The sequence below is a fragment of the Oncorhynchus mykiss genome, chromosome 1, assembly GCF_013265735.2.
Source record: "Oncorhynchus mykiss isolate Arlee chromosome 1, USDA_OmykA_1.1, whole genome shotgun sequence".
Lineage (NCBI taxonomy): Eukaryota > Metazoa > Chordata > Actinopteri > Salmoniformes > Salmonidae > Oncorhynchus > Oncorhynchus mykiss.
Window position 1 is genome coordinate 75,022,938 of NC_048565.1, and position 25,296 is coordinate 75,048,233.

Here is a 25,296-nt window from a genome sequence, read left to right on the forward strand (position 1 = left end):
TAGAAAACCCTTTTTGCAATTTTGTTAGCACAGCTGAAAACTGTTGTGCTAATTAAAGAAACAATAGAACTGTCCTTCTTTAGACTAGTTGAGTATCTGGAGCATCAGCATTTGTGGGTTTGATTACAGGCTCAAAATGGCCAGAAACAAAGACATTTCTTCTGAAACTCGTCAGTCTATTCTTGTTCTGAGAAATGAAGGCAATTCCATATGAGAAATTGCCAAGAAACTAAAGATCTCGCACAACACTGTGTACTACTCCCTTCACAGAACAGCGCAAACTGCCTCTAACCAGAATAGAATGAGGAGTGGGAGGCCCCGGTGCAAAAGGACAAGTACATTAGAGTGTCTAGTTTGAGAAACAGACACCTAACAAATCCTCAACTGGCAGCTTCATTAAATAGTACCCGCAAAACACCAGTCTCAACGTCAACAGTGAAGAGGTGACTCCGGGATGCTGGCCTTGTAGGCAGAGTTGCAAAGAAAAAGCCATATATCAGACTGGCCAATACAAAGAAAAGATTAAGATGGGCAAAAGAACACAGTCACTGGACTGAGGAAGATTGGAAAAAAGTGTTATGGACAGACGAATCTAAGTTTGAGGTGTTCGGAACACGAAGAACATTCGTGAGATGCAGAAAAGATGCTGGAGGAGTGCTTGACGTCATCTGTCAAGCATGGTGGAGGCAATGTGATGGTCTGGGGGTGCTTTGGTGCTGGTAAAGTAGGAGATTTGTACAGAATAAAAGGGATCTTGAAGAAGGAAGGCTATCACTCCATTTTGCAACGCCATGCCATACCCTGTGGACGGCGCTTAATTTGAGGCAATTTCCTCCAACAACAGGACAATGATCCAAAGCACAGCTCCAAACTATGCAATAACTATTTAGGGAAGAAGCAGTTAGGTGGTATCTGTCTATAATGGAGTGGCCAGCACAGTCACCGGAACTCAACCCTATTGAGCTGTTATGGGAGCAGCTTGACCGTATGGTACGTAAGAAGTGCCCATCAAGCCAATCCAACTTGTGTGAGGTGCTTCAGGAAGCATGGGGTGAAATCTCTTCAGATTACCTCAACAAATTGACAACTAGAATGCTAAAGGTCTGCAAGGCTGTTAATTGCTGCAAATGGAGGATTCTTTGACGAAAGCAAAGTTTGAAGGACACAGTTATTTAAATTTAAAAAATGATTATTTATAACCTTGTCAACATCTTTTTTATATTTCCTATTCGTTTTGCAACTCATTTCATGTATGTTTTCATGAAAAACAAGGACATTTCTAAGTGACCGCAAACTTTTGAATGGTAGTGTACAGTCGTGGCCAAAAGTTTTGACAATGACATGGAGTAAAGTGGGAGATAAATGTTAATTTTCACAAAGTCTGCTGCCTCAGTTTGTATGATGGCAATTTGCACATACTCCAGAATGTTATGAAGAGTGATCAGATGAATTGCAATTAATTGCAAAGTGCCTCTTTGCCATGCAAATGAACTGAATCCCCAAAAAACATTTCCAATGCATTTCAGCCCTGCCACAAAAGGACCAGCTGACATGTCAGTGATTCTTTCGTTAACACAGGTGCGAATGTTGTCAAGGCTGGAGATCACTCTGTCATGCTGATTGAGTTCGAATAACAGACAGGAAGCTTCAAAAGGAGGGTGGTGCTTGGAATCATTGTTCTTCCTCTGTCAACCATGGTTACGTGCAAGGAAACACGTGCCGTCATCATTGCTTTGCACAAAAAGGGCTTCACAGGCAAGGATATTGCTCCAAGTAAGATTGCACTTAAATCAACCATTTATCGGATCAAGAACTTCAAGGAGAGCGGTTCAATTGTTGTGAAGAAGGCTTCAGGGTGCCCAAGAAAGTCCAGCAAGCGCCAGGACCGTCTCCTAAAGTTGATTCAGCTGCGGGATCGGGGCACCACCAGTACAGAGCTTGCTCAGGAATGGCAGCAGGCAGGTGTGAGTGCATCTGCACGCACAGTGAGGCGAAGACTTTTGGAGGATGGCCTGGTGTCAAGAAGGGCAGCATAGAAGCCACTTCTCTCCAGGAAAAACATCAAGGACAGACTGATATTCTGCAAAAGGTACAGGGATTGGACTGCTGAGGACTGGGCTAAAGTCATTTTCTCTGATGAATCCCCTTTCTGATTGTTTGGGGCATCTGGAAAAAAGCTTGTCCAGAGAAGACAAGGTGAGCGCTACCATCAGTCCTGTATCATGCCAACAGTAAAGCATCCTGAGACCATTCATGTGTGGGGTTGCTTCTCAGCCAAGGGAGTGGGCTCACTCACAATTGTGCCAAAGAACACAGCCATGAATAAAGAATGGTACTAACACATCCTCCGAGAGCAACTTCTTCCAACCATCCAGGAACAGTTTGGTGACGAGCAATGCCTTTTCCAGCATGATGGAGCACCTTGCCATAAGGAAAAAGTGATAACTAAGTGGCTTGGGGTACAAAACATTGGGTCCATGGTCAGGAAACTCCCCAGACCTTAATCCCATTGAGAACTTGTGGTCAATCCTCAAGAGGCGTGTGGACAAACAAAACCCCACAAATTCTGACAAACTCCAAGCATTGATTATGCAAGAATGGGCTGCCAAAAGTCAGGATGTGGCCCAGAAGTTAATTGACAGCATCCCAGGGCGGATTGCAGAGGTCTTGACACTTATGAAGGGCTTGTAATTATTCTTCAGTATTCCATTGTAACATCTGACAAAAATATCTAAAGACATTGAAGCAGCAAACTTTGTGGAAATTAATATTTGTGTCATTCTTAAAACTTTTGGCCACGACTGTAGGTTGTTCTGAAGTTAACTCTCCAGTCTCCACAATTACAAAATATAGCCCTACAGTACAGTACTGTGTAGCTCAATAGAGCTAAAGTGAACTCCATTAACTATAGGATGATGTTAGACAGAGGAGTCCATTAGTATCCGTGATAGCCATGCTCTGTGGCTGTGTGCAGGAATCTGCTGATAAAGCATACTGTATATTAAGGTATGCCCACACGCCCAGCCTTTGTAACTAGGGCTGGGCAATATGGCCTAAAATTCCTGTCGTAATTTCTTTCAAACTTATGGGCATTTTACGATATACTGTTTTTTTTGCACAATTAAAGGTCAACACACTGCATTTCAAACAGTCAGGAATAATCTAATGAATACGGGCTTGTAAAAGTATACTTAGGCAAAATTGAAGCCTTCCACAACCATAAGACCCACTAATAATTATATTATTTCATCAAAATAGTTTAAACTGTTTTTTTTTTTGCAATAATTATTGATCTGGCTTCAAAGTCCGTCTATGTTTCAAATTTAACCAGGTCCATGCACATACAGTAATAATGTCCAACTTCTGGTAACAGGCATTATAGAACATTAACACGGGTCTCATAAACAATCTCTCATGCAGAAGCCCACTTGCTAGTGAGTAGCCAGCTAATCTTTATATGTAAAGTCTAGCCATCCTGGCTCTATTTGCTTGCTAACCAGGTAGAACAGTTGAACTGTTATGAACACACCCTCCTGCCTGTTTCCACCTGTTTGAACAACACGGCCTGTTCACTTTGTTAGATGTAGAAATCAAGTGGCCCACCTGGATATGAAGATGCTTATTTCTCAGAATGAGAACGAGTTGCCAATCCCTTACATAAATGTGTCTTTTTATGCTCATTGCACATTTATAAAACACATACTAACAGCTAGCACATAGCAGTATGTGGCTTAAATGCTGTTGCGGTACATGGTAACACAGAAACTGAGCATAACTTTTCCACAATCATGTTCATTGATACTCTCGTTTTAGTAGGGTCTGCTTTGTTCTACACTTTGGGAGTTGAGACCAATTCTATTGGACCAAACGTCAAATACAAATAGCAAGTTGAAACTAGGCTTGGGCGGTATACCGTATATATATACCGTAGTTGGAAAAAGCCACTGATGGTTTTTCAATACCGCCAATACCGTTAAAACAATTGTTTTATATATATTTTTCTAAATATGACTGTTTGTAGCTACTTTTTAAGTAAGTACCTGCAGTTAACTTGTGCAATACGTTAGGAGATGAAGAACATTACATTCTTCATTTAACTTGTCACATTACTGTCGTCCCCAGTCATGTGTCACGTGGGGTTTTACAAGCATACAATGACAAGAGAATGGACCGAGCCTTGTTAGTCACTCACTGTTGTGCAGCATGCGCCAGGGGATCTAATTACAGTATGGAATTTACAACTAAATGTTTGTCAGCTAGATATCTTATAACTATTAAGTTAACTGTCTAAAAATTTGTTAAATACTCTGCGGTTGTGCATTTTGTTTGTTAATTTAGTAGGTAGTAAGCTACACTACATGACCAAAAGTATGTTGACAGCTTGGCATTGAGCATGGGAATCTTATGCTTGTGTGCAGCTGCTCGGCCATGGAAACCCATTTAATGAAGCTCCCGACCAACAGTTATTGTACTGACGTTGCTTCCACAGGCAGTTTGGAACTCAGTAGTGAGTATTGTAGCCAAGGACAGACAATTAAAAAAAATATATATTTTTTACCCCTTTTTCGTGATATCCAATTGGTAGTTACAGTCTTGTCCCATTGCTGCAACTCCTGTACGGACTTGGGACAGGTGAAGTTCGAAAGCCATGCGTCCTCAGAAACACGACCCTGCCAAGCTGCACTGCTTATTGACGCACTGCTTGCTTAACCCGGAAGCCAGCCGCACCAATGTGTCGGAGGAAACACTGTACAACTGCGACCGAAATCAGTGTGCATGCGCCCGGGCCGCCACGAGTCGCTAGAGCGTGATGTTACAAGGACATCCCGGCCGGCCAAACCCGGACGACGCTTGGCCAATTGTGCGCCGCCTCATGGATCTCACGTTTGCACCCGGCTGCGACAAAGCCTGGGATTGAACCCGGGTCTGTACTGACGCTTCTACCACTGCGACGCAGTGCCTTAGACCGCTGCACCACTCGGGAGGCTCGGACAGACTATTTATATGCGCTTCGGCACTCGCAGGTCCAGTTCTGTGAGCATGTGTAGCCTACCACTTCACGGTTGAGCCGTTGTTGCTCCTAGACGTTTCCACTTCACAATAACAGCAACTTACAGTTGACTTGGGCAGCTCTAGCAGGGCATACATTTGACAAACTGACTTGTTGGAAAGGTGGCATCCTATGACGGTGCCACATTGAAAGTCGCTGAGCTCTTCAGTAAGGCCATTCTACTGCCAGTGTTTGTCTATGGAGATTGCATGGCTGTGTGCTTGATTTTGTACACTTGTCAGCAGCAGATGGCAACCAGCAGGTGGTAACCAGTAGTTATCATACCCAATCTGCTAGCTGGTTGCTACTTAAATTCCCCAGGACATTTACAGTATTAGGCAAGACTGCCTTCTCGTCTTGTGCACCAGAGGCATGGAATAGTCTACAATCCATGCTTCATCTACTGTAGATGAGTTAGTGCCACTGAATGAATTTAACATTTTGATGAGAGACTCTGGTACAGAGGAGTGTAAATGCTTTTTTTTGGCTGGATCATGTTGTTGTATTGTTGTATGTTTTAAATCTGTAATGTATTGATAGTTGCTGCCTTCTTGGCCAGGTTTCCCTTGAAATAGAGACTCTGGGTCTCAATGTTTCAGTGGGATTTTCCTGGTTAAATAAAGGTAAATAACTTTTTTTTTTTACTGTGAGTAGCATTTTTGAGTTACTTGTATAGTTTAGGTCTGAAATGGTACAAAATGCACACTTTAGCATTTAGTTAGCATTCTCTATGGGATTTTACATGTACTTGTTAGCATTGCTAACCTTGTGATGACAGAGTTGTGGGGTTTGAAAACAGCACCCCTTGTGTTTAGTGTAAAAAAAAAATGTATTTAACCTTTATTTAACTAGGCAAGTCAGTTCTCATTTGCAATGATGGCCTACTCCGACGACACTGGGCCAATTGTGCAGCGCCCAATGGGACTCCCCATAGCCGGATGTGATACAGCCTGGACTCAAACCAGGTACTATAGTGACGCCTCTTGCACTGAGATGCAGTGCCTTAGACCGCTGCGCCCAATATACAGAATATCCCAGTATGGCACAAGGTCGGTATGAAGGTATGACAATTTGGATACTGCCCAAGCCTAGTTGAAACTGCTTCTTGTCAGAGAGGAAGAAGTGATATTTCGTCTTTGTTGTTGTCAGTGGCAGGGGGAGTAGCTTTGTGTCTGTGCGAGTGGGAAGGTGCACAGTGCACACAGCACAGAAGGAGCGAAGGAGACGAGACCAAAAAGACAACGCTCATAAAAACAACATCAACCCCCCCCCCCACAATTTTTTTTTATTGCAATACAGGCATTCGGAACATCGTGCTAAAACATACATTCAAATGAATTCGATATATCGCCCAGTCCTAATTGTAACATGACCTATAATGTCAATCAAATTGTTAGTCATTAGCTTAGAAGCACAAGGTTGTTAGTGTCTTTAGCTAGGTCGTTAATCCTAGTCACAAACACTTTCTTCAGACTGGGGAAAGTATTTCTATAGTGTTGTTGTTTTAGGAGTATTATCAGGACGTATGAACCAGAGTCACTTTCCTGGATCATTTGATAAGGACAAAGGAAGATAAACAATTCAGCAGATTTAGTTTGAAATGGAGACTACAGAAATACCACTCTTATCTCAATTCATCATGCATTTTTCTTATCCTCTCTTTGTCTTTCACCTTTGTCAACTTTGTCAGACATTCTATTTCTCACTCACTTCACACTTTTCCAAGCCTGTGTCCTTGTCTGCTCTTTCTCTGTTTCACTCCAACTTTATCTCTGTTGCTGTTCATCTCAGTCTGTCTGTGGTTAAAGGTCACCTTGTCTTTCCCAGGCATTCTATGTGGCATTCTATGTGGTATCTGTTGTGTTCAGCCTCTGTCGCTGGTCAGGGAAGCATTCCAGTGTAATTAACCTGCCTGCTACACGGCGGTTCATTAATCCGCTCACACTGAGAGGGCACTGTGCCCTGACACTCTCCACCGCAATACACACCTCCTTTCTGCTACACACATATGCATGAACACACACACGAACGCACCGGCGCGCAAATACACACTATTGGAGAGAGGGCGTGTACTCTGCCGACTGGCCAGCAAAAAGAGAAAGACACACACACACACACACACACACACACACACACTACTATGCCAGGAAATAGATAAATAGGAGCACTCAACTACAGGTGCAGCTGAAACAAAGCCTTTAGACACTGAATCAAGCCCTTTTCAGGCTGCAACAAAACAGCGCTGGGCAAACTGTAAGTGGATACAAATGATTCAGCCTCATGGTACACTGATTTCCTCCATCAGCACCAGCACCACCCTCCTCTCAGAGTTACCCTCCCCAGCCTTAGCATCTCTCTGCTGGGCTGTTTTTCTCAGACTCCCCTCCCCTCCCTCCCTGGAGCTATACCAACCTTATCCCCAGACCCCAGCCCGGGATGTCTGTCTGTCTGCATGTTTGTGTCTGTGCATCAGCTGCCATTCTCACAGCCCAGCTGAACCTGACAGAATCATTTCACACAAAGGAAACAGGAAGTCAGAGTGTGGAGATTTGTCATGGCCATGGCTGGTTGGTTGGTATTCATCTAGGTTGGTGGTGCACAGTTCTCTCCTCTGCCCTTTCATTTAGCCTAAGCGGACGACCCCTTGGGTCAAGTCGACTGCCTTTATACTAAAGCTTCAAAGAATTTCCCTTGTCCTCCTATCCCCTGGTGACTTTTAAGAGATGTGGGCTTGAATATCTCCTCTGCTCAGGGTTTAAACAGGCACTGTTAGCCACCATTCATGTGCTGGGCTGTAGACTGAACCTCATGATGCTCCTATGAGCAGGACAGTGTGCACTGTGCAGGTAGAAGAAATTGGTTCTAAGTGAGGAAAATGCTCTAGAAGAAAATAACCCAGGAAGGTTTTATAACTGTAATAAAGTCATGATCGACAGCACAGCTTCTCAACTGTCATCTAGCTTGGTGTGTGTGTGTGTGTGTGTGTGTACTTTTTAATCAGCTCCACCTCAATCTTAGTACATACATTGCATGTTAGTTACACAGCCGTGATTACAGTATGGTTGAGATCTGTGTACAGGACTTTTACTAGCAGTTCAAGGTGTAATGCTATGCAGCGTCCATCTGTCAGGTTTCTGAATAGCACCAAACTGTGAATACATTTAGTTAACATACTCACTCTGCATTGGCTAAAAAGGCATGTGGAAATGTCATTTTTCTCAGGAGAGTGTTCATGGAACAGTTTATTTTAGTTTTATTAGTCGTAAAAACTGCACTGAGGAAAAACAGGCGTCAGTGATTTAGTGACCTAACAGGCTGCACAAAATAATGCCACCATTATGCATTTCCTGTGTGACTTAAAACGAACAGGCATTATTAGAAAATTGCGCATTAGCCCGAGTCAGCAGTTTGTATGCTGCAGTCCCATTACATTTAGAATCGCGAGAGGAGGAGACAGGGAGGACGAGAGATGGACAGAGCACTTTGTCAAAAAGAAAGAAAGAAAGAAAGAAGGGGGTTGAAAGATGGAGGAAAGAAAAAGGGGGGAGAGAGAGGGACAAATGCAAAAGGGATGCAGGGGCGCAAAGAGGAAATTAAAGGAGTGATGTGGCCAAATGCAGACAGGACAAGGAGAATGAGAGAGATTGAGGATGATGAAGAGAGCAGCGGAGAAGGAGAGCAGTAATTGGAAGCATATAGTGGTTGGGATTGGAGGCAGGAGAGAGGTTTAAATCACTGGTCTGAATGACAGCTTTACGTGGCCCTCGGAGCCTGAACCACCTCCATTTAATGAGACCAGATAGAAACCTCCTTACTGCCTTTTCTATTCTCTCTTTTCTCTTTTTTATTTTTCTGCCATCCTGCAATTTCAGGAATATCACTCACCACCAACTAGGCTGATATATCAAGTTTAAACTGTTCTCTCAACTGTTAATGCCGTAGCATATAGTAAGGATACTTCTGAAAGGGCAGAAATGGGTCTGTCTTTGTTTCGTTGCTGGGGTTGCTGGATCCTCACTTCAGTCATGCTCATACAGTATACACATAATTATGAGTGGGCACACTTGGCAAACACAACAGTTGTTTCCATGAGCTCCGCTACGAAGTTATTCTACCGGACAGATGCCTCCTGGGAAGCTCTGTTTTCTGTCTCTGATTACAGGAGAAGAAAGCAGCACTCTGGACAATGAACAGTGGTAGGCCAGAATCCCCCTTCTCTACTCCCCTGCCTTCTCTGTCTCATAGCAACTACCATTTCATCAGCGCCATTCTTATCAGTTTGTCGCCAAACAAATATGCATTTTTTTTCATAATTTACTTAGCAGTCATGGTGTTGCTAGATGAATATACAGGTATAACACATTTGTCATTGGTTTCTTGCTGTCTCTCAGTAGTACAGCTCTATCTGAAGGGGATATTACATCTGTACACCTCCTGGTAGTTCAGGATGATATTTGTAGTTTTATTTCATCCTTCATCCCTCCTGATGTGTTCACTGACTTACAGTCCAAACTCACCGACATTCTAGACATTTCCTACGGAGAACTAGTCCCTCGAGATTCTACCCTCCCCTCCTTCTACCCCTCCCCCCTCTTTTTCTGTCTCTCTCTCTCTCTCTCTCTCTCTCTCTCTCTCTCTCTCTCTGGTCTGGTGTCAACTTGAGCCTGTAATATCGGCCACACGGACTCGGCCTCCTGTGTAGTTTAGCTTTCACCATTTTTTTCCCCTCTCCTTTCCTTCTCTACCTAATTTTTTTGATATTCACAAAGACTTCTTTCTGTGCCTGGTCTCCCCTGACATTGGGCAGCTGGCTTTCATCTTACGTCTCTCATAAAAAGAAAGAGGGAGTGTGGGTAAGAAAATAGAGAGAGAGAGAGATTTTAGTGTGTAGTAGCTTGAAGAAAACTTGATATCACTCTTCAGAGATTGAAATGTTTCTCCCAGATTTGGCATTTCCCTGTTAAACACATCATCTGGGAAAAAATGTGAGAATAAAAGTGAATACATTTTGCGCCATCAATTGTGGTGACCTACCTACTCATGATTTATCACAAGTGGATCTTTTCCAGTGGTGTCACTGTCATCAAAAGCCAGCTCAATTGCTTATAGTGGTCACAAAGACGCATCTGTGATACTACACACTGTGTGCGTATGACCTCCCCATCCATTTTGTAGCCTCATATCATGGTATCCATTTTATACTTATATGTCAATATCCCCTGTGTGTGTGCGTTGATTTTAGTGGATTTTACATGACCACACATCCACATGCTCAGTACCTCCCTGGTTAAAACAACTGCCCCCTGTGCCAGACCGGCACAACGTGTGAGATCTGACATGGTCAGATGTTTAACGGTGAAGGTGCCGTAACAAACCACTGCACCTCTACACTCTTAGAAAAAAAGGTTGCAAAAGAGTTCTTCGGCATAGGAGGACCCTTTTTGGCTCCAGGTAGAATCCTTTTGGGTTCCAGGTAGAACCCACTGTGGAAAGGGTTCAAAATGGAACCCAATGGGTTCTACCGGGAACCAAATAGGGTTCTTCAAACGGTTCTCTGAAGCTGAAGAAGCCTTTTAGGTTCTAGATAGCACCCTTTTTTCTAAGAGTGTAGAAACTCCAACAGACACTGATGTGTGTGTGTGTGTGTGTGTATTGTCTTATTTCGCAGTTCATTCTTGTTATTCTATCGTACTGTGTTGTGCTTGGCTGACTGTATTGAGGGTACTGTGAGAGGTAGTTAGTAGGGTGTTCTTTAAAAGAGGGAAGGGGGATTGCTGAAAGTGCAGAAACAGCCAAAGTGGTGTGGTGATGAATGTGTGAGGGTGTGTGTGTGTGTGTGTGTGTTTTCTTTGGGCCAGAGACCTGTGTTCTCCCTGAATCAGGTTCTCAGCTCTTTTAAAAGAGCTCTTCCTGTGAGCCCACTCAGGAAATTGTTGCTGAGCACTTGGCAGTGGACTTGGACAATCCCAGAGGCTATGTGCGTTTTTGTGTATGTGTTTGCTTGGAAACTTCTGTATGACTGTGTGTGTGCTTGGACACTTGTTTGTATTTGTGTGTGTGGGGGGGGGGGGGGGGGGGGGGGGGTCGACACTATTTTCCCAGCCTGTACCTCTGTGTATTTCTGTCAGAACAAGCCCCTGTAATTGTTTAGTTCCATAAGTCCACTTAGAGTTACAGCTCACCAGTGTATTCAATAAGGGCCTCTGAGTGACTGTTTCCTCTGGCCCTCTCCTGGTTAGTTCTCCACTCAAACGTTGTTGATGTTGACCCTTCAACCTTCTCAACGGAGTTGACATTTCAGCCTTTTCACATTGTGTCCATCAAAGAGATAGTTTCATGACCTTTCACCCATGTATTATATATGTCAATGCTCCACTACGTCCCTGGCCATCACCTCCTCTGTGACCCCAGGGAAGGCTCATGACCATCACTGTCACCTGACACTATCTATCATCTCTCTAGGACCATACCTTTGGCCTCTCTGAACAAAAATATAAAGTGTTGGTTTCATGTTTCATGAGCTGAAATAAAAAATCCCAGAAAAGCTTATTTCTCTCAAATTTTGTGCACAATTGGCATGCTGACTGCAGGAATGTCCACCAGAGCCGTTTCCAGATAATTTAATGTTAATTTATCTACCATAAGCCGCCTCCAATGTTATTTTAGAGAATTCGGCAGTACGTCCAACCAACCTCACAACCGCAGACCACGTGTAACCACGCCAGCCCAGGATCTCCACATCTGGCTTCTTCACCTGCAGGATCTTCTGAGACCAGCCACCCGGGCAGCTGATGAAACTGAGTTTTACTTCTGTAATAAAGCCCTTTTGTGGGTAAAATCATATTCTGATTGGCTGGGCCTGGCTCCCAAGTGAGTGGGCCAACCCACGGCTGCACCCCTGCCCAGTCGTGTGAAATCCATAGATTAGGGCCTAATTAATTTATTTCAATTGACTAATTTCCTTATATGAGCTGTAGCTCAGTAAAATTGTTGAAATTGTTGCATGTTGCGTTCATATTTTTGTTCAGCTTTGCACACTCCTGGTATTCTCTCAACCAGCTTCATGAGGTAGTCACCTGAAATGCATTTCAATTAACAGGTGTGCCTTGTTAAAAGTCAATTTTTTGGAACTTCTTTCCTTCTTAACGTGTTTGAGCCAATCAGTAGTGTTGTGACAAGGTAGGGGTGGTATACATAAGACAACCCTATTTGGTAAAAGACCAAGTCCATATTATGGGAACAACAGCTCATATAAGCAAAGAGAAACAACAGTCCATCATTACTTTAAGACATGAAGGTCAGTCAATACGGAAAATCGTTTCTTCAAGTGCAGTTGCAAAAACCTTCAAGTGCTATGATGAAACTGGCTCTCATGAGGACCGCCACAGGAAAGGAAGACCCATAGTCACCTCTGCTGCAGAGGTAACATCAACTGTTCAGAGGAGACTGCGTGAATCAGTCTTTGTGAGACGCAGAGTAGGTGAACGGATGATCTCCGCATGTGTTGTTCCTACCGTGAAGCATGGAGGAGGAGGTGTGATGGTGTGGGTGTGTTGCTGGTGACACTGTCAGTGATTTATTTAGAATTCAAGGCACACTTAACCAGCATGGCTACCACAGCATTCTGCAGCAATACGCCATCCCACCTGGTTTGCGCTTAGTGTACTATAATTTGTTTTTCAACAAAACACACATCCAGGCTGCGTAAGTGCTATTTGACCAAGAAAGAGAGTGATGGAGTGCTGCATCAAATGACAATCACCCGACATCAACCCAGTTGATATGGTTTGGGATGAGTTGGACCGCAGAGTGAAGGACAAGCAGCCAAAAAGTGCTGAGTATATGTGGGAACCTTTTCAAGACTGTTGGAAAAGCATTCTTCATGAAACTGGTTAAGAGAATGCCAAGAGTGTGCAAAGCTATTATCATGGCAAAGGGTGGCTACTTTTTGAAGAATCTAAAATATATTTTGATGTGTTTAACACTTTTTTGGTTATTCCATGATTCCATGTGTTATTTCATAGTGTTGATGTCTTCTCTATTATTCTACAGTGTAGAAAATAGTACAAATAAAGGAAAACCCTTAAATGAGTAGGTGTGTCCAAACTTTTGACTGGTACTGTATATATTTATACATACTCCAGACTCCAACATTTCTCGTCTTAATACACCCGCAATAACATCTGCTAAATATGTGTATGCGACCAATAAAATGTGATTTGATTTTAGATGACACTGAGACAAAGAACAGAGCAGAATTGTTTTCCTATTTCAACCTTTTTAGCCAAAGTATTTTTGTAAGGAAAGCCAGGAAGTCTTGACGCGTCTAGTCTGGCTAATATCTAACTCTCCAAGTCCTCCTTACTTCAGAATCTGGAATGGCTCTTTGATGTTGTCGACAATGAAGAGGGCTGTGAAGTGGGCTTTGTTTTTACTGGTTGGCTCTCCCCTGTGTCTTTCTCTCTGAAACACCCACACGCTCAGCCCCCGAGTGCTGCCAATCATTGAGAGGTCTCAACCCCCGAGGACAAACATTTGAGAGAAACTAGTCTCACAATTGCTGAGCGAATATTGCATTAACGCCCTCCTTTCCAGACCAGTGTGGTCACAGCTCTCCCTTCGCTGTGAGTCACGTGGATCGCATCAGCCAGGCCTGTCAGCATTAGAGAAGCTAATATTTCACTATGGCTTCTCTGGGATACCCCAGATTTGACACACACAATACCACAATAGAAATCCACTGATCAGTTAGGACACAGGGTTGAAGGTTATTATCAGTGGTGTAAAGTACTTAAGTAAAAATACTTTCAAGTACTACTTAAGTCATTTTTGAGGGTTCTGCACTTTACTCTACTATTTATATTTTGGACAACTTTTACTTTTACTCCACTACATTTCCAAAGAAAATAATGTACTTTTTACTCCTTACATTTTCCCTGCCACCCAAAAGTACTCATTACATGTTGAATGCTTAGCAGGATAGGAAACGGGTCCAATTCAGGCACTCATCAAAAGAAAATCCCTGGTCGTCCCGACTGCATCTGATCTGGCAGACTCACTAAATTATGCCGATTATGCCTGAGAGTTGGAGTGAGCCCCTGGCTATCTGTAAATAATAATTGTGCCGTGTCGTTTGCTTAATATAAAGAATTAGAAATTATTTATACTTTTGATACTTAAGTATATTTTAGCAATTACATTTACTTTTGACACTTAAGTATATTTTAAACCAAGTCATTTTAGACTTTTACTCAAGTAGTATTTTACTGGGTGACTTTCACTTTTCAATTAACTTAACCTTTTACTCAAGGATGAAAATTGGGTACTTTTTCCACCACTGGTTATTATGAGTCCAAGACAACGCTTTGGATGTAAATGAGATGAGCTGGGTGATTAGAAAGATGACGAGATGAAGAGATGGAGTGATTACTAAAACAGTAATCAGGATAAAAGGAAGAGAAAGGCTGTGAAGTGGTGGGAGTGAGAAAATATTGGAGTTGTGTGTGTGTGTGTGTGTGTGTGTGTACAGGGTTTAAATGTCAACCCTAATCACTGTAGAGAGAGATGAACTTTACACGTCACACACCTGGCAAGCGGATGCTGCTAGTTTCCCATTACTCCTGTTTTCTACTTCCTTTTTAATATGGCTTTTCAAAGTGAAGTTCAGCACATCTTTCTCCCTCTCACTTGGTCCCCTCCTCCCCTCCTGCCTATATTTTGCTGAGACAGTCCCCATGTCTGCTGAGTAACTGACCCACATTCCAGTGTGACAGGATACCCTTAGGGCAGGGGTGTCAAACTCATTCCACAGAGGGCTGAGTGTCTGCAGGTTTTTGGTTTTTCCTTTCAATTAAGAGACAACCAGGTGAGGGGAGTTCCTTGCTAATTAGTGAACTTTAATTCATCAGTCGAGTACAAGGATTGTGCCAAAACCCGCAGACACTCGGCTCTCCGTGGAATTTGTATTTGTATTTATTAGGGGAAGCAGCTACTCTTCCTAGGGTCCAAACAGAGTTTGACACATATGCCTTAGGGCAGTGTTTCCCAACCCTGGTCCTCGAGTACCCCAAACAGTACACATTTTCATTGTAGCCAAGGACAAACACACCTCATTCAACTCATTGAGGGCTTGGTGATTAGTTAAATCAGGTGTGCTTGTCCAGGGTTACAATAGAAGTGTGTGCTGTTGGGGGTACTGGAGAACCAGGGTTGGGAAACGCTGCCTTAGTAGTACCGGTAGTGTGTCTTTAGCTGTGTTTAGACAGTCAGCCCAATTCTGTAATTTTTTTTCACTAATTGGTCTTTTGCTCAATCAGATCAGCTGTAAAAAATAAATAAATAAAAAGATCTGATATGATTCATCAAAATAGCAAAAAAGATAAGAATTGGGCTGCCAGTCTAAATGTCTATGGGGGTGAGAGCACATGTTTGCATGTCTGTATCTTTGTGTGTGCTGTGGGGTATCTGTGTTCAGCCTCAGGGTTTAGAGGGGAATCAGTCTCTGAACAGGGAAATCTCTGACCAATGAGAGTTAATTGATGTTCCGCTCATCTGCATGTGTCTGTTTTTTTTTGTTTGTTTGCTTTTGGTGTCTGGCCGTGACAGTCAGATTTTTGCACAGTGCTCGGAGATAGCACTCCCTCTACTGGTCACCATGTGTCCTTGCGGGGTACTATCCTTTACAATAAAGAGAATAGTCCCACATTTGCCTCAGCCCTTGGTTCCTTAATGTGATCAAGATTTTTGAAGGTGACAATGCCATAGTAGATGAAAAGCAACTCTGGAAATCTGAACTTTTTTTTTTAACTCTGTGTTGTCATTTCTTGTTCCATTAAATCAAAAAAAAAATAAAATCAAATGTTATTTGTCACATGCACCGAATACAACAGAATACAACTTAAGAGTGAAATGCTTACTTACAAGCACTTAACCATCAATGCCGTTTTAAGAAAGATACCTAAAATGTTTGTTTTTTAAATGTACAAATAATTAAAGAGCAGCAGTAAAATAACAATAGCAAGGTTATATACAGGGGGTACCGGTACAGAGTCAATGTGTGGGGACACCGGTGAGTCGAGGTAATTGAGGTAATATGTACATGTAGTTAGAGTTATTGAAGTGACTATGCATAGATAATAACAGAGAGTATCAGCAGCGTGAAAGAGGAGGGGAGGGGGGGGCAATGCAAATTGTCTGGGTAGGCATTTGATTAGATGTTCAGGTGTCTTATGGCTTGGGGGTAGAAGCTGTTTATAGAAGCCTCCTGGACCTAGACTTGGCGCTCCGGTACAGCTTGCCGTGCGGTAGCAGAGAGAACAGTCTATGACTAGGGTGGCTGGAGTCTATGACAATTTTTAGGGCTTTCCTCTGACACCGCCTGGTATAGAGGTCCTGGATGGCAGGAAGCTTGGCCCCGGTGATGGACTTCTGTAAAGGACAGATGTTCACATTTAGTGTCTACATTTTAGATTGTCTTTTGGATGGGTCTGATGATGATTGGTGTGTGTCACCTCTCTTTTTCGTCTGTGTGTTTACAGGTGTGTGGTGTGTTGGCATGCCTCGTGGGGGATTCTGGGTAGAGTGCTAGCTTCCTAAAGATTGGCCAACAGGAGGAGAAGAGAACAGAGGAGGAGTGCCAACATGGCTCTGCCCGACAAACACAAAGTGAAACGCCAACGACTAGACAGAATCTGTGAAGGTAAGAGACACTTCTATTTTTGTACACTTAGGGAGAGAAAGGGTTCCAAAAGGGTTCTTTGGCTGTCTACATAGGATAACCCTTTTTGTAGAACCCTCTGTGCAAATCTACCGATGTGTCCTTGAGCAAGGCACTTAGCCCTAATTGCTCCTGTAAGTCGCTCTGGATAAGAGCATCTGCTAAATGATTCAAATGTAAAAATGTAAATGTAAAATGTTGGGGACGGCCTTTTAGGTTCTAGATTGGAACTTTAAAAAAAATAAATGTTCCTATCTACTTTTCCTCTGTTTCCTCCTCTGTCATACTGCTGAAACTGAATCACCCCACATTGAGACAAAGATGTTCTCAACCTGAGTCATATCTGTTCCACTGGAAGAGACTAAAGGAAGTATTTGCTGTAGTGTGAAGGTCATATAGTCCTAGGGGTTGTGAAGAGGATCTATTTTTCTCTCCTCTCCCTTTTTCTCCCCAATTTCGTGGTATCCAATTGGTAGTTACAGTCTTGTCCCATTGCTGCAACTCCCCTGCAGACTTGAGAGAGGCGAAGGTTGAGAGCCATGTGTCCTCCAAACACGACCCTGCCAAGCCGCACTGCTTCTTGACACACTGCTCACTTAACCAGCCGCACCAATGTGTCGGAGGAAACACTGTACAGGTGGCAGCTGAAGTCAGCTTGCAGGCGCCCGGTCTGCCACAAGGAGTCGCTAGGGCGCGATGGGACATGGAAATCCCAGGAGGCCAAACTCTCCCCTAACCCGGACGATGCTGGACCAATTGTGTGCCCCCTCATGTGTCTCCCGGTTGCGACAGGTTGTGATACAGCCTGGGATCGAACCCGGGTCTGTATTGACACCTCAAGCATGTAGTGCCTTAGACAGCTGCGCCAATCGGGAGGCTCTCTCACTCTTTCTGTCTGTCTTTCTCTCTCTCTCGCTCTCTCTCTCTCTCGCTCTGTCTCTCTCTCGCTCACTCTCTGTCTCTCTCTCGCTCTGTCTCTCTCTCGCTCTCTGTTAGCTATAGCCCATCCATCAGCAGAGGTTATAGCAGTAAAGCCTGCTGTCAGCCCTGTGTTAGAAAGGACCTGGCCACGCTGGGTAGGGTCACAGTAGGAATGCTCCTGGCTCCTGTTCTCACTGTCTATTTGTCTGAGAGACAATATCAGTCGCCGTGACTGGATTAATCTCCTGTACTGAGAAGATCATGTCAGCAGAGATCATATTTGGCTCACAAAATAAGCTCGTCTTTGTGTGTGTGGGTGTGTGTGTGTGCATGTAGCCTGCATGTGTATATATGAATAGCCCATCAGGTATTTAAGCCCTATAACTTTGTCAGAATGTAGAAAGGGACTCAGTTAACCCTCTTCATGACGTAGCCCTCTATGTCATCATCATGCGTCACTTCACTATGCCGACTCATCACATCACTCTACCTTTTGTCAGCTTCCCTTCATGTTAACCGCAACACTACAAGTCAGTTAGAGAGATGGTTAGTCACAACAGGGCCTGACTTTCACGTTTAACTTTAGGAATGACTCAATCCAGCCAGAATGATCCATCTGTCACGGAACACAAGGCATTCTCCACTAAGAATGAGGTTTTCCAGGCTAATGCTGGAACTTCCCGGGAGAGCCAAATGGAGTCCCTGGGGTAGTGTGGGTGAGAGGGAGTGAGAGAAAGCATGTGATACTTCCCCACCTCATGTGAAAGGAATTTGTAGTACCTTCATAAGGGGTATTCAGGCTGGTGATTGTGTTACTATATTTTAGCCTTGCTGAGCTTTGGGGGGGAACATCCACACACTGGCACCATTATTCATTAGTGATGGGGGTAAAAATCCATACAGTTACATATCGGGATACTATTTTTGACGATATATCCTATAGTATCGTTGTGACAATATTGCAATATTATTTTTGCGCTAGTTGGCTGTACCTGCACCAAAACTCCAGTATTTTGGGACCAACGGCCCTGCCCAGCCCTCCAAACCACAGCATTGATGGTTGTCTTACAGGGCCTGGGAGAGAAAGTAAGGAACCTCAGGCCTGGCCAAGGAGAGAGGGAGGGAAGGAAGGGGGGAGGGAGAGAAAGAGGGGGTATAGGAGGTGGACGTGGGTTGGCAAGAGACTCTTAAAATCTAGTTTGATGTTTCCAGATTGCTGTGCTGCTTGCTGCTGAGTAGAGACTTTGTAATAAAGAGAATCACTTCACCAAACGTTGGGATTGATTATGTACGCTAGGCTCTGACAGTCATTTTCTGTTTTATAAGAGCCACTGCGTGTGTGTAAATGTGTATGCATATTTGTATGTGTGTGCTTGTGCATGGCAGGAAAGGCAAATGAACCTAGCACTACAGTACTGCACTATGCTCCTCTACACCCCAGTATCTCTACTTGTACATTCATCTTCTGCACATCTATCACGCCAGTGTTTAATTGCTAAATTGAAATTATTTCACCACTATGGCCTATTTATTGCCTTTACCCACCTAATCTTACTTCATTCAAATCTAATTTTATTTGTCACATACACATGGTTAGCAGATGTTAATGCGAGTGTATCGAAATGCTTGTGCTTCTAGTTCCGACAATGCAGTAATAACCAACGAGTAATCTAACCTAACACTTCCACAACAACTACTTTATACACACACAAGTATAAAGGGATGAAGAATATGTACATAAGGATATATGAATTGGTGATGGTACAGAATGGCATAGGCAAGATGCAGTAGATGGTATCGAGTACAGTAAATACATATGAGATGAGTAATGTAGGGTATGTAAACATTATATTAAGTGGCATTGTTTAAATTGGCTAGTGATACATTTTTTACATACATTTTTCCATTATTAAAGTGGCTGGAGTTGAGTCGGTATGTTGGCAGCAGCCACTCAATGTTAGTGGTGGCTGTTTAACAGTCTGATGGCCTTGAGATAGAAGCTGTTTTTCAGTCTCTCGGTCCCTGCTTTGATGCACATGTACTGACCTCGCCTTCTGGATGATAGCGGGGTGAACAGGCAGTGGCTCGGGTGGTTGTTGTCCTTGATGATCTTTATGGCATTTCTGTGACATCGGGTGGTGTAGGTGTAACTGGAGGGCAGGTAGTTTTCCCCCGGTGACCAAAAAAGCCGATACCGATTAATCTGCCGATTTAAAAAAATTAAATAAATAAAATAAAGGTATTTGTAATAATGACAATTACAACAATACTGAATGAACACTTATTTTAACTTAATATAATACAACAATAAAATCAATTTAGCCTCAAATAAAATGAAACATGTTCAATTTGGTTTAAATAATGCAAAAATAAAGTGTTGGAGAAGAAAGTAAAAGTGCAATATGTGCCATGTAAGAAAGCTAACGTTTAAGTTCCTTGCTCAGAACATGAGAACATATGAAAGCTGGTGGTTCCTTTTAACAGGATTCTTCAATATTCCCAGGTAAGAAGTTTTAGATTGTCCTATAATTCTTATAATAACTACAATTTCTCTCTATACGATTTGTATTTCATATACCTTTGACTATTGGATGTTCTTATAGGCACTATAGTATTGCCAGTGTAACAGTATAGCTTCCGTCCCCCTCCTTGCTCCTACCTGGGCTTGATCCAGGAATACATCGACAACAGCCACCCTCGAAGCAGCATTACCTATCGCACCACAAAAGCTGCGGCCCTTGCAGAGCAAGGGGAACAACCACTCCAAGTCTCAGAGCGAGTGACGTTTGAAACGCTATTAGTGCGCACCCAGCTAACTAGCTAGCCATTTCACATCGGTTACACCAGCCTAATCTCAGGAGTTGGTAGGCTGGAATTCATAACAGCTCAATGCTTGAAGCACAGCGACGAGCTGCTGGCAAAACACACGAAAGTGCTGTTTGAATGAATGCTGGTGCCTACCATCGCTCAGTCAGACTGCTCTATCAAATCATAGACTTAATTATAATATAATAACACACAGAAATACGAGCCTTAGGTCATTAATATGGTTGAATCCAGAAACTACCATCTCGAAAACAAGACGTTTATTCTTTCAGTGAAATACGGAACCGTTCCCTATTTTATCCAACGGGTGGCATCCAGAAGTCTAAATATTCCTGTTACATTGCACAACCTTCAATGTTATGTCATAATTACGTAAAATTCTGGCAAATTAGGCAGCCCAAACTGTTGCATATACCCTGACTCTTCGTGCAATGAACGCAAGAGAAGTGACACAATTTCACCTGGTTAATATTGCCTGCTAACCTGGATTTCTTTTAGCAAAATATACAGGTTTAAAAATATATACTTCTGTGTATTGATTTTAAGAAAGGCATTGATATTTATGGTTACGTACAGTCGTGCTACGATTGTGCTTTTTTCGCAAATGCACTTTTGTTAAATCATCCCCCGTTTGGCGAAGTTGGCTGTCTTTGTTAGGAAGAAATAGTCTTCACAGAGTTTGCAACGAGCCAGGTTAGCAGGCAATATTAACTAAATATGCAGGTTTAAAAATATATACTTGTGTATTGATTTTAAGAAAGGCATTGCTGTTTATGGTTAGGTACACATTGGAGCAAGACAGTCCTTTTTCGCGAATACGCACCGCATCAATTACATGCAACGCAGGACACGCTAGATAAACTAGTAATCATCATCAACCATGTGTAGTTAACTAGTGATTATGATTGATTGATGGTTGTTTATAAGATAAGTTTAGTGCTAGCTAGCAACTTACCATGGCTTCTTACTGCATTCGCGTAACATGCAGTCTCCTTGTGGAGTGCAATGTAATCAGGTGGTTAGAGCGTTGGACTAGTTAACTGTAAGGTTGCAAGATTGAATCCCCGAGCTGACAAGGTAAAAATCTGTCATTCTGCCCCTGAACAAGGCAGTTAACCCAACGTTCCTAGGCCGTCATTGAAAATAAGAATGTGTTCTTAACTAACTTGCCTAGTTAAATAAAGGTGTTAATAATAATAAAAATATCGGCCAAATCGGTGTCCAAAAATACCGATTTCCGATTGTTATGAAACCTTGAAATCAGCCCTAATTAATCGGCCATTCCGATTAATCGGTCAAACTCTACTCTGGAGAGCCTTACGGTTGTGGGCAGAGCAGTTGGTGTACCAGGCGGTGTTACAGCCTGACAGGATGCTCTCGATTGTGCATCTGTAAAAGTTTGTGAGTGCTTTTGGTGACAAGCCAAATTTCTTCAGCCTCCTGAGGTTGAAGAGGCGCTGCTGCGCCTTCTTCACCACGCTGTCTGTGTTTGTGGACCAATTCAGTTTGTCCGTGATGTGTACGTCGAGGAACTTAAAACTTACTACCCTCTCCACTACTGTCCCGTCGATTTGGATAGGGGGGTGCTCCCTCAAGTCCACGATCATCTCCTTTGTTTTGGTGATGTTGTGTGAGGTTATTTTCCTGACACCACACTTCGAGGGCCCTCACCTCCTCCCTGTAGGCTGTCTCGTCGTTGTTGGTAATCAAGCCTACCACTGTAGTGTCGTCTGCAAACTTGATGATTGAGTTGGAGGCGTGCATGGCCACGCAGTCGTGGTTGAACAGGGAGTGCAGGAGAGGGCTCAGAACGCACCCTTGTGGAGCCCCAGTGTTGAGGATCAGTGGGGCGGAGATGTTGTTACCTATCCTCACCATCTGGCGGGGCCCGTCAGGAAGTCCAGTACCCAGTTGCACAGGGCGGGGTCGAGACCCAGGGTCTCGAGCTTGATGATGAGTTTGGAGGGTACTATGGTGTTAAATGCTGAGCTGTTGTCCATAAACAGCATTCTCACATAGGTATTCCTCTTGTCCAGATGGGTTAGGGCAGTGTGCAGTGTGGTTGAGATTGCATCATCTGTGGACCTATTGGAGCGGGTCTAGGGTGTCAGCTAGGGTGTCCAGTATGGTCCTTGACTAGTCTCTCAAAGCACTTCATGATGATGGAAGTGAGTGCTACTGGGCGGTAGTCGTTTAGCTCAGTTACCTTAGCTTTCTTGGGAACAGGAACAATGGTGGCCCTCTTGAAGCACGTGGGAACAGCAGACTGGGATAAGGATTGATTGAAATGTCCCTAAACACACAAGCCAGCTGGTCTGCGCATGCTCTGAGGACGCGGCTGTGGATGCTGTCTGGACCTGCTGCCCTGCGAGGGATAACACGTTTAAATGTTTTACTCACGTCGGCTGCAGTGAAGGAGAGTCCACAGGTTTTGGTAGCGGGCCGTGTCAGTGGCACTGTGTTGTCCTGAAAGCGGGCAAAAAAGTTATTTAGTCTGTCTGGGAGAAAGACATCCTGGTCCGCGACAGGGCTTGTTTTCTTTTTGTAATCCGTGTGTAACAGTATAACTTTAGACCGTTCCCTCGCCCATACCCGGGCGCGAACCAGGGACCCTCTGCACACATCAACAGTCACCCACGAAGCATCGTTACCCATCGCTCCACAAAAGCCGCAGCCCTTGCAGAGCAAGGGGAACCACTACTTCAAGGTCTCAGGTCAAGTGACGTCACCGATTGGAACACTATTTAGCACGCACCACCGCTAACTAAGCTAGCGTTTCACATCCGTTACACTGCTGCAAACACACCCCCCTTTTGACCTTCCTCCTTTTCCATAGCAACCAGTGATCCGGGTCAACAGCATCAATGTAACAGTATAACTTTAGACCGTCCCCTCGCCCATACCCTGGCGCGAACCAGGGACCCTCTGCACACATCAACAGTCACCCACGAAGCATCGTTACCCATCGCTCCACAAAAGCCGCGGCCCTTGCAAAGCAAGGGAAACCACTATTTCAAGGTCTCAGAGCAAGTGAAGTCACCCATTTAAACACTATTTAGCGCGCACCACCGCTAACTAAGCTAGCGTTTCACTTCCGTTACACGTGATTGACTGTAGACCCTGACACATACCTCTTGTGTCTTAGCCGTTGAATTGCGACTCTACTCTGTCTCTATACTGACGCTTAGCTTGTTTGATTGCCTTGCAGAGGGAATAGCTACACTGTTTGTATTCGGTCATATTTCCGGTCACCTTGCCCTGGTTAAAAGCAGTGGTTCGCGCTTTCAGTTTCGCGCGAATGCTGCCATCAATCTACGGTTTCTGGTTTGGGAATGTTTTAATAGTTGCTGTGGGTACAACATCGCCGATACACTTGCTAATACACTCGCTCACCGAATCAGCGTATTCGTCAATGTTGTTGTTTGACGCAATGCGGAACATATTCCAATCCACGTGATCGAAGCAATCTTGAAGCGTGGAATCAGATTGGTCAGACCAGCGTTGAACAGACCTGAGCACGGAAGGTTCCTGTTTTAGTTTCTGTCTATAGGCTGGAAGCAACAAAATGGAGTCGTGGTCAGCTTTTCCGAACGGAGGGCGGGGGAGGGCCTTATATGCGTCACGGATCCAGGGTTTTACCAGCCCTGGTTGCACAATCAATATGCTGATAGAATTTAGGGAGTCTTTTTTTCAGATTAGCCTTGTTAAAATCCCCAGCTACAATGAATGCAGCCTCAGGATATGTGGTTTCCAGTTTACATAGAGTCAAATAAAGTTCTTTCAGGGCCATCGATGTGTCTGCTTGGGGGGAATATATGCGGCTGTGATTATAATCGAAGAGAATTCTCTTGGTAGATAATGCGGTCGACATATGATTGTGAGGAATTCTAAGTCAGGTGTACAGAAGGGCTTGAGTTCCTGTATGTTGTTATGATCACACCACGTCTCGTTAATCATAAGGCATACCCGCCCCTCTTCTTACCAGAAAGATGCTTGTTTCTGTCTGCGCGATGCGTGAAGAAACCAGCTGGCTGCACCGACTCCGATAGCATGTCTCGAGTGAGCCATGTTTCCGTGCTGCAAACACACTGTATATAGACTTTTCTATTGTGTTATTGACTGTACGGTTGTTTATTCCATGTGTAACTCTGTGTTGTTCGTGTCGCACTTCTTTGCTTTATCTTGGCGAGGTCGCAGTTGTAAATGAGAACTTGTTCTCAACTGGGCTACTTGTTTAAATAAAGGTGATAGTAATAATTTTAAACGATTTGCTTCTTTGTGTTAGGATATCTGAACACGTGCCATTTGAGACCTTTCTGTCCCTTTCCTTTTTCTGTATAAAATAGACCAAAGAGAAACAGAGGCGATCTTTAAATAAGAGCCTCACTCCTCTGCCAAGCGGGGGTGGGGGTGGTCTTCTAACCCCCATAATGCATCTCTCCCCGCCAGTCAGAAATGAGAGCTACATGTGCATCCCTGGCCGGTCCAAGCCACTAACCCTTCGCCCTGGGAAGCAGAATGTTTTCAACTCACTTTATTGGTTGATATAATACACACACAGCCAATTGGCCAGTGTTCACTAGTGTTGATTTTTCAGTGTTAACATTTCTATTGTTCATTCAGGTGTTAAATTAACACTCATGGGTCTAAAATAAAAAACAGTGTTGGTGTTACTAACCACTGTTAAACCAAAACCATGCTCATTATTATCATATATCCCAGCATGCTCTATTTCAGGTAATTTTGAATATGTATGTTTTTGATTAATTCATGTTATGCTACT

The 25,296-nt window shown here is 43.6% G+C and overlaps 1 protein-coding gene across 3 annotated transcripts in view; it reads left to right on the forward strand.

Moving 5' to 3' along the window:
• The window catches only part of LOC110529380 (C-terminal-binding protein 2), a 115,621-nt gene that overhangs the window by 26,155 nt on the left and 64,170 nt on the right, over positions 1 to 25,296 (forward strand). For all 3 annotated transcript variants that reach the window (XM_036985346.1, XM_036985351.1, XM_036985342.1), the window contains one exon: positions 16,588 to 16,748. In XM_036985346.1, coding sequence (XP_036841241.1) covers positions 16,691 to 16,748 — 58 coding nt within the window. In that variant the 5' untranslated portion in view covers positions 16,588 to 16,690. The remainder of the gene's footprint in view (positions 1 to 16,587; positions 16,749 to 25,296) is intronic.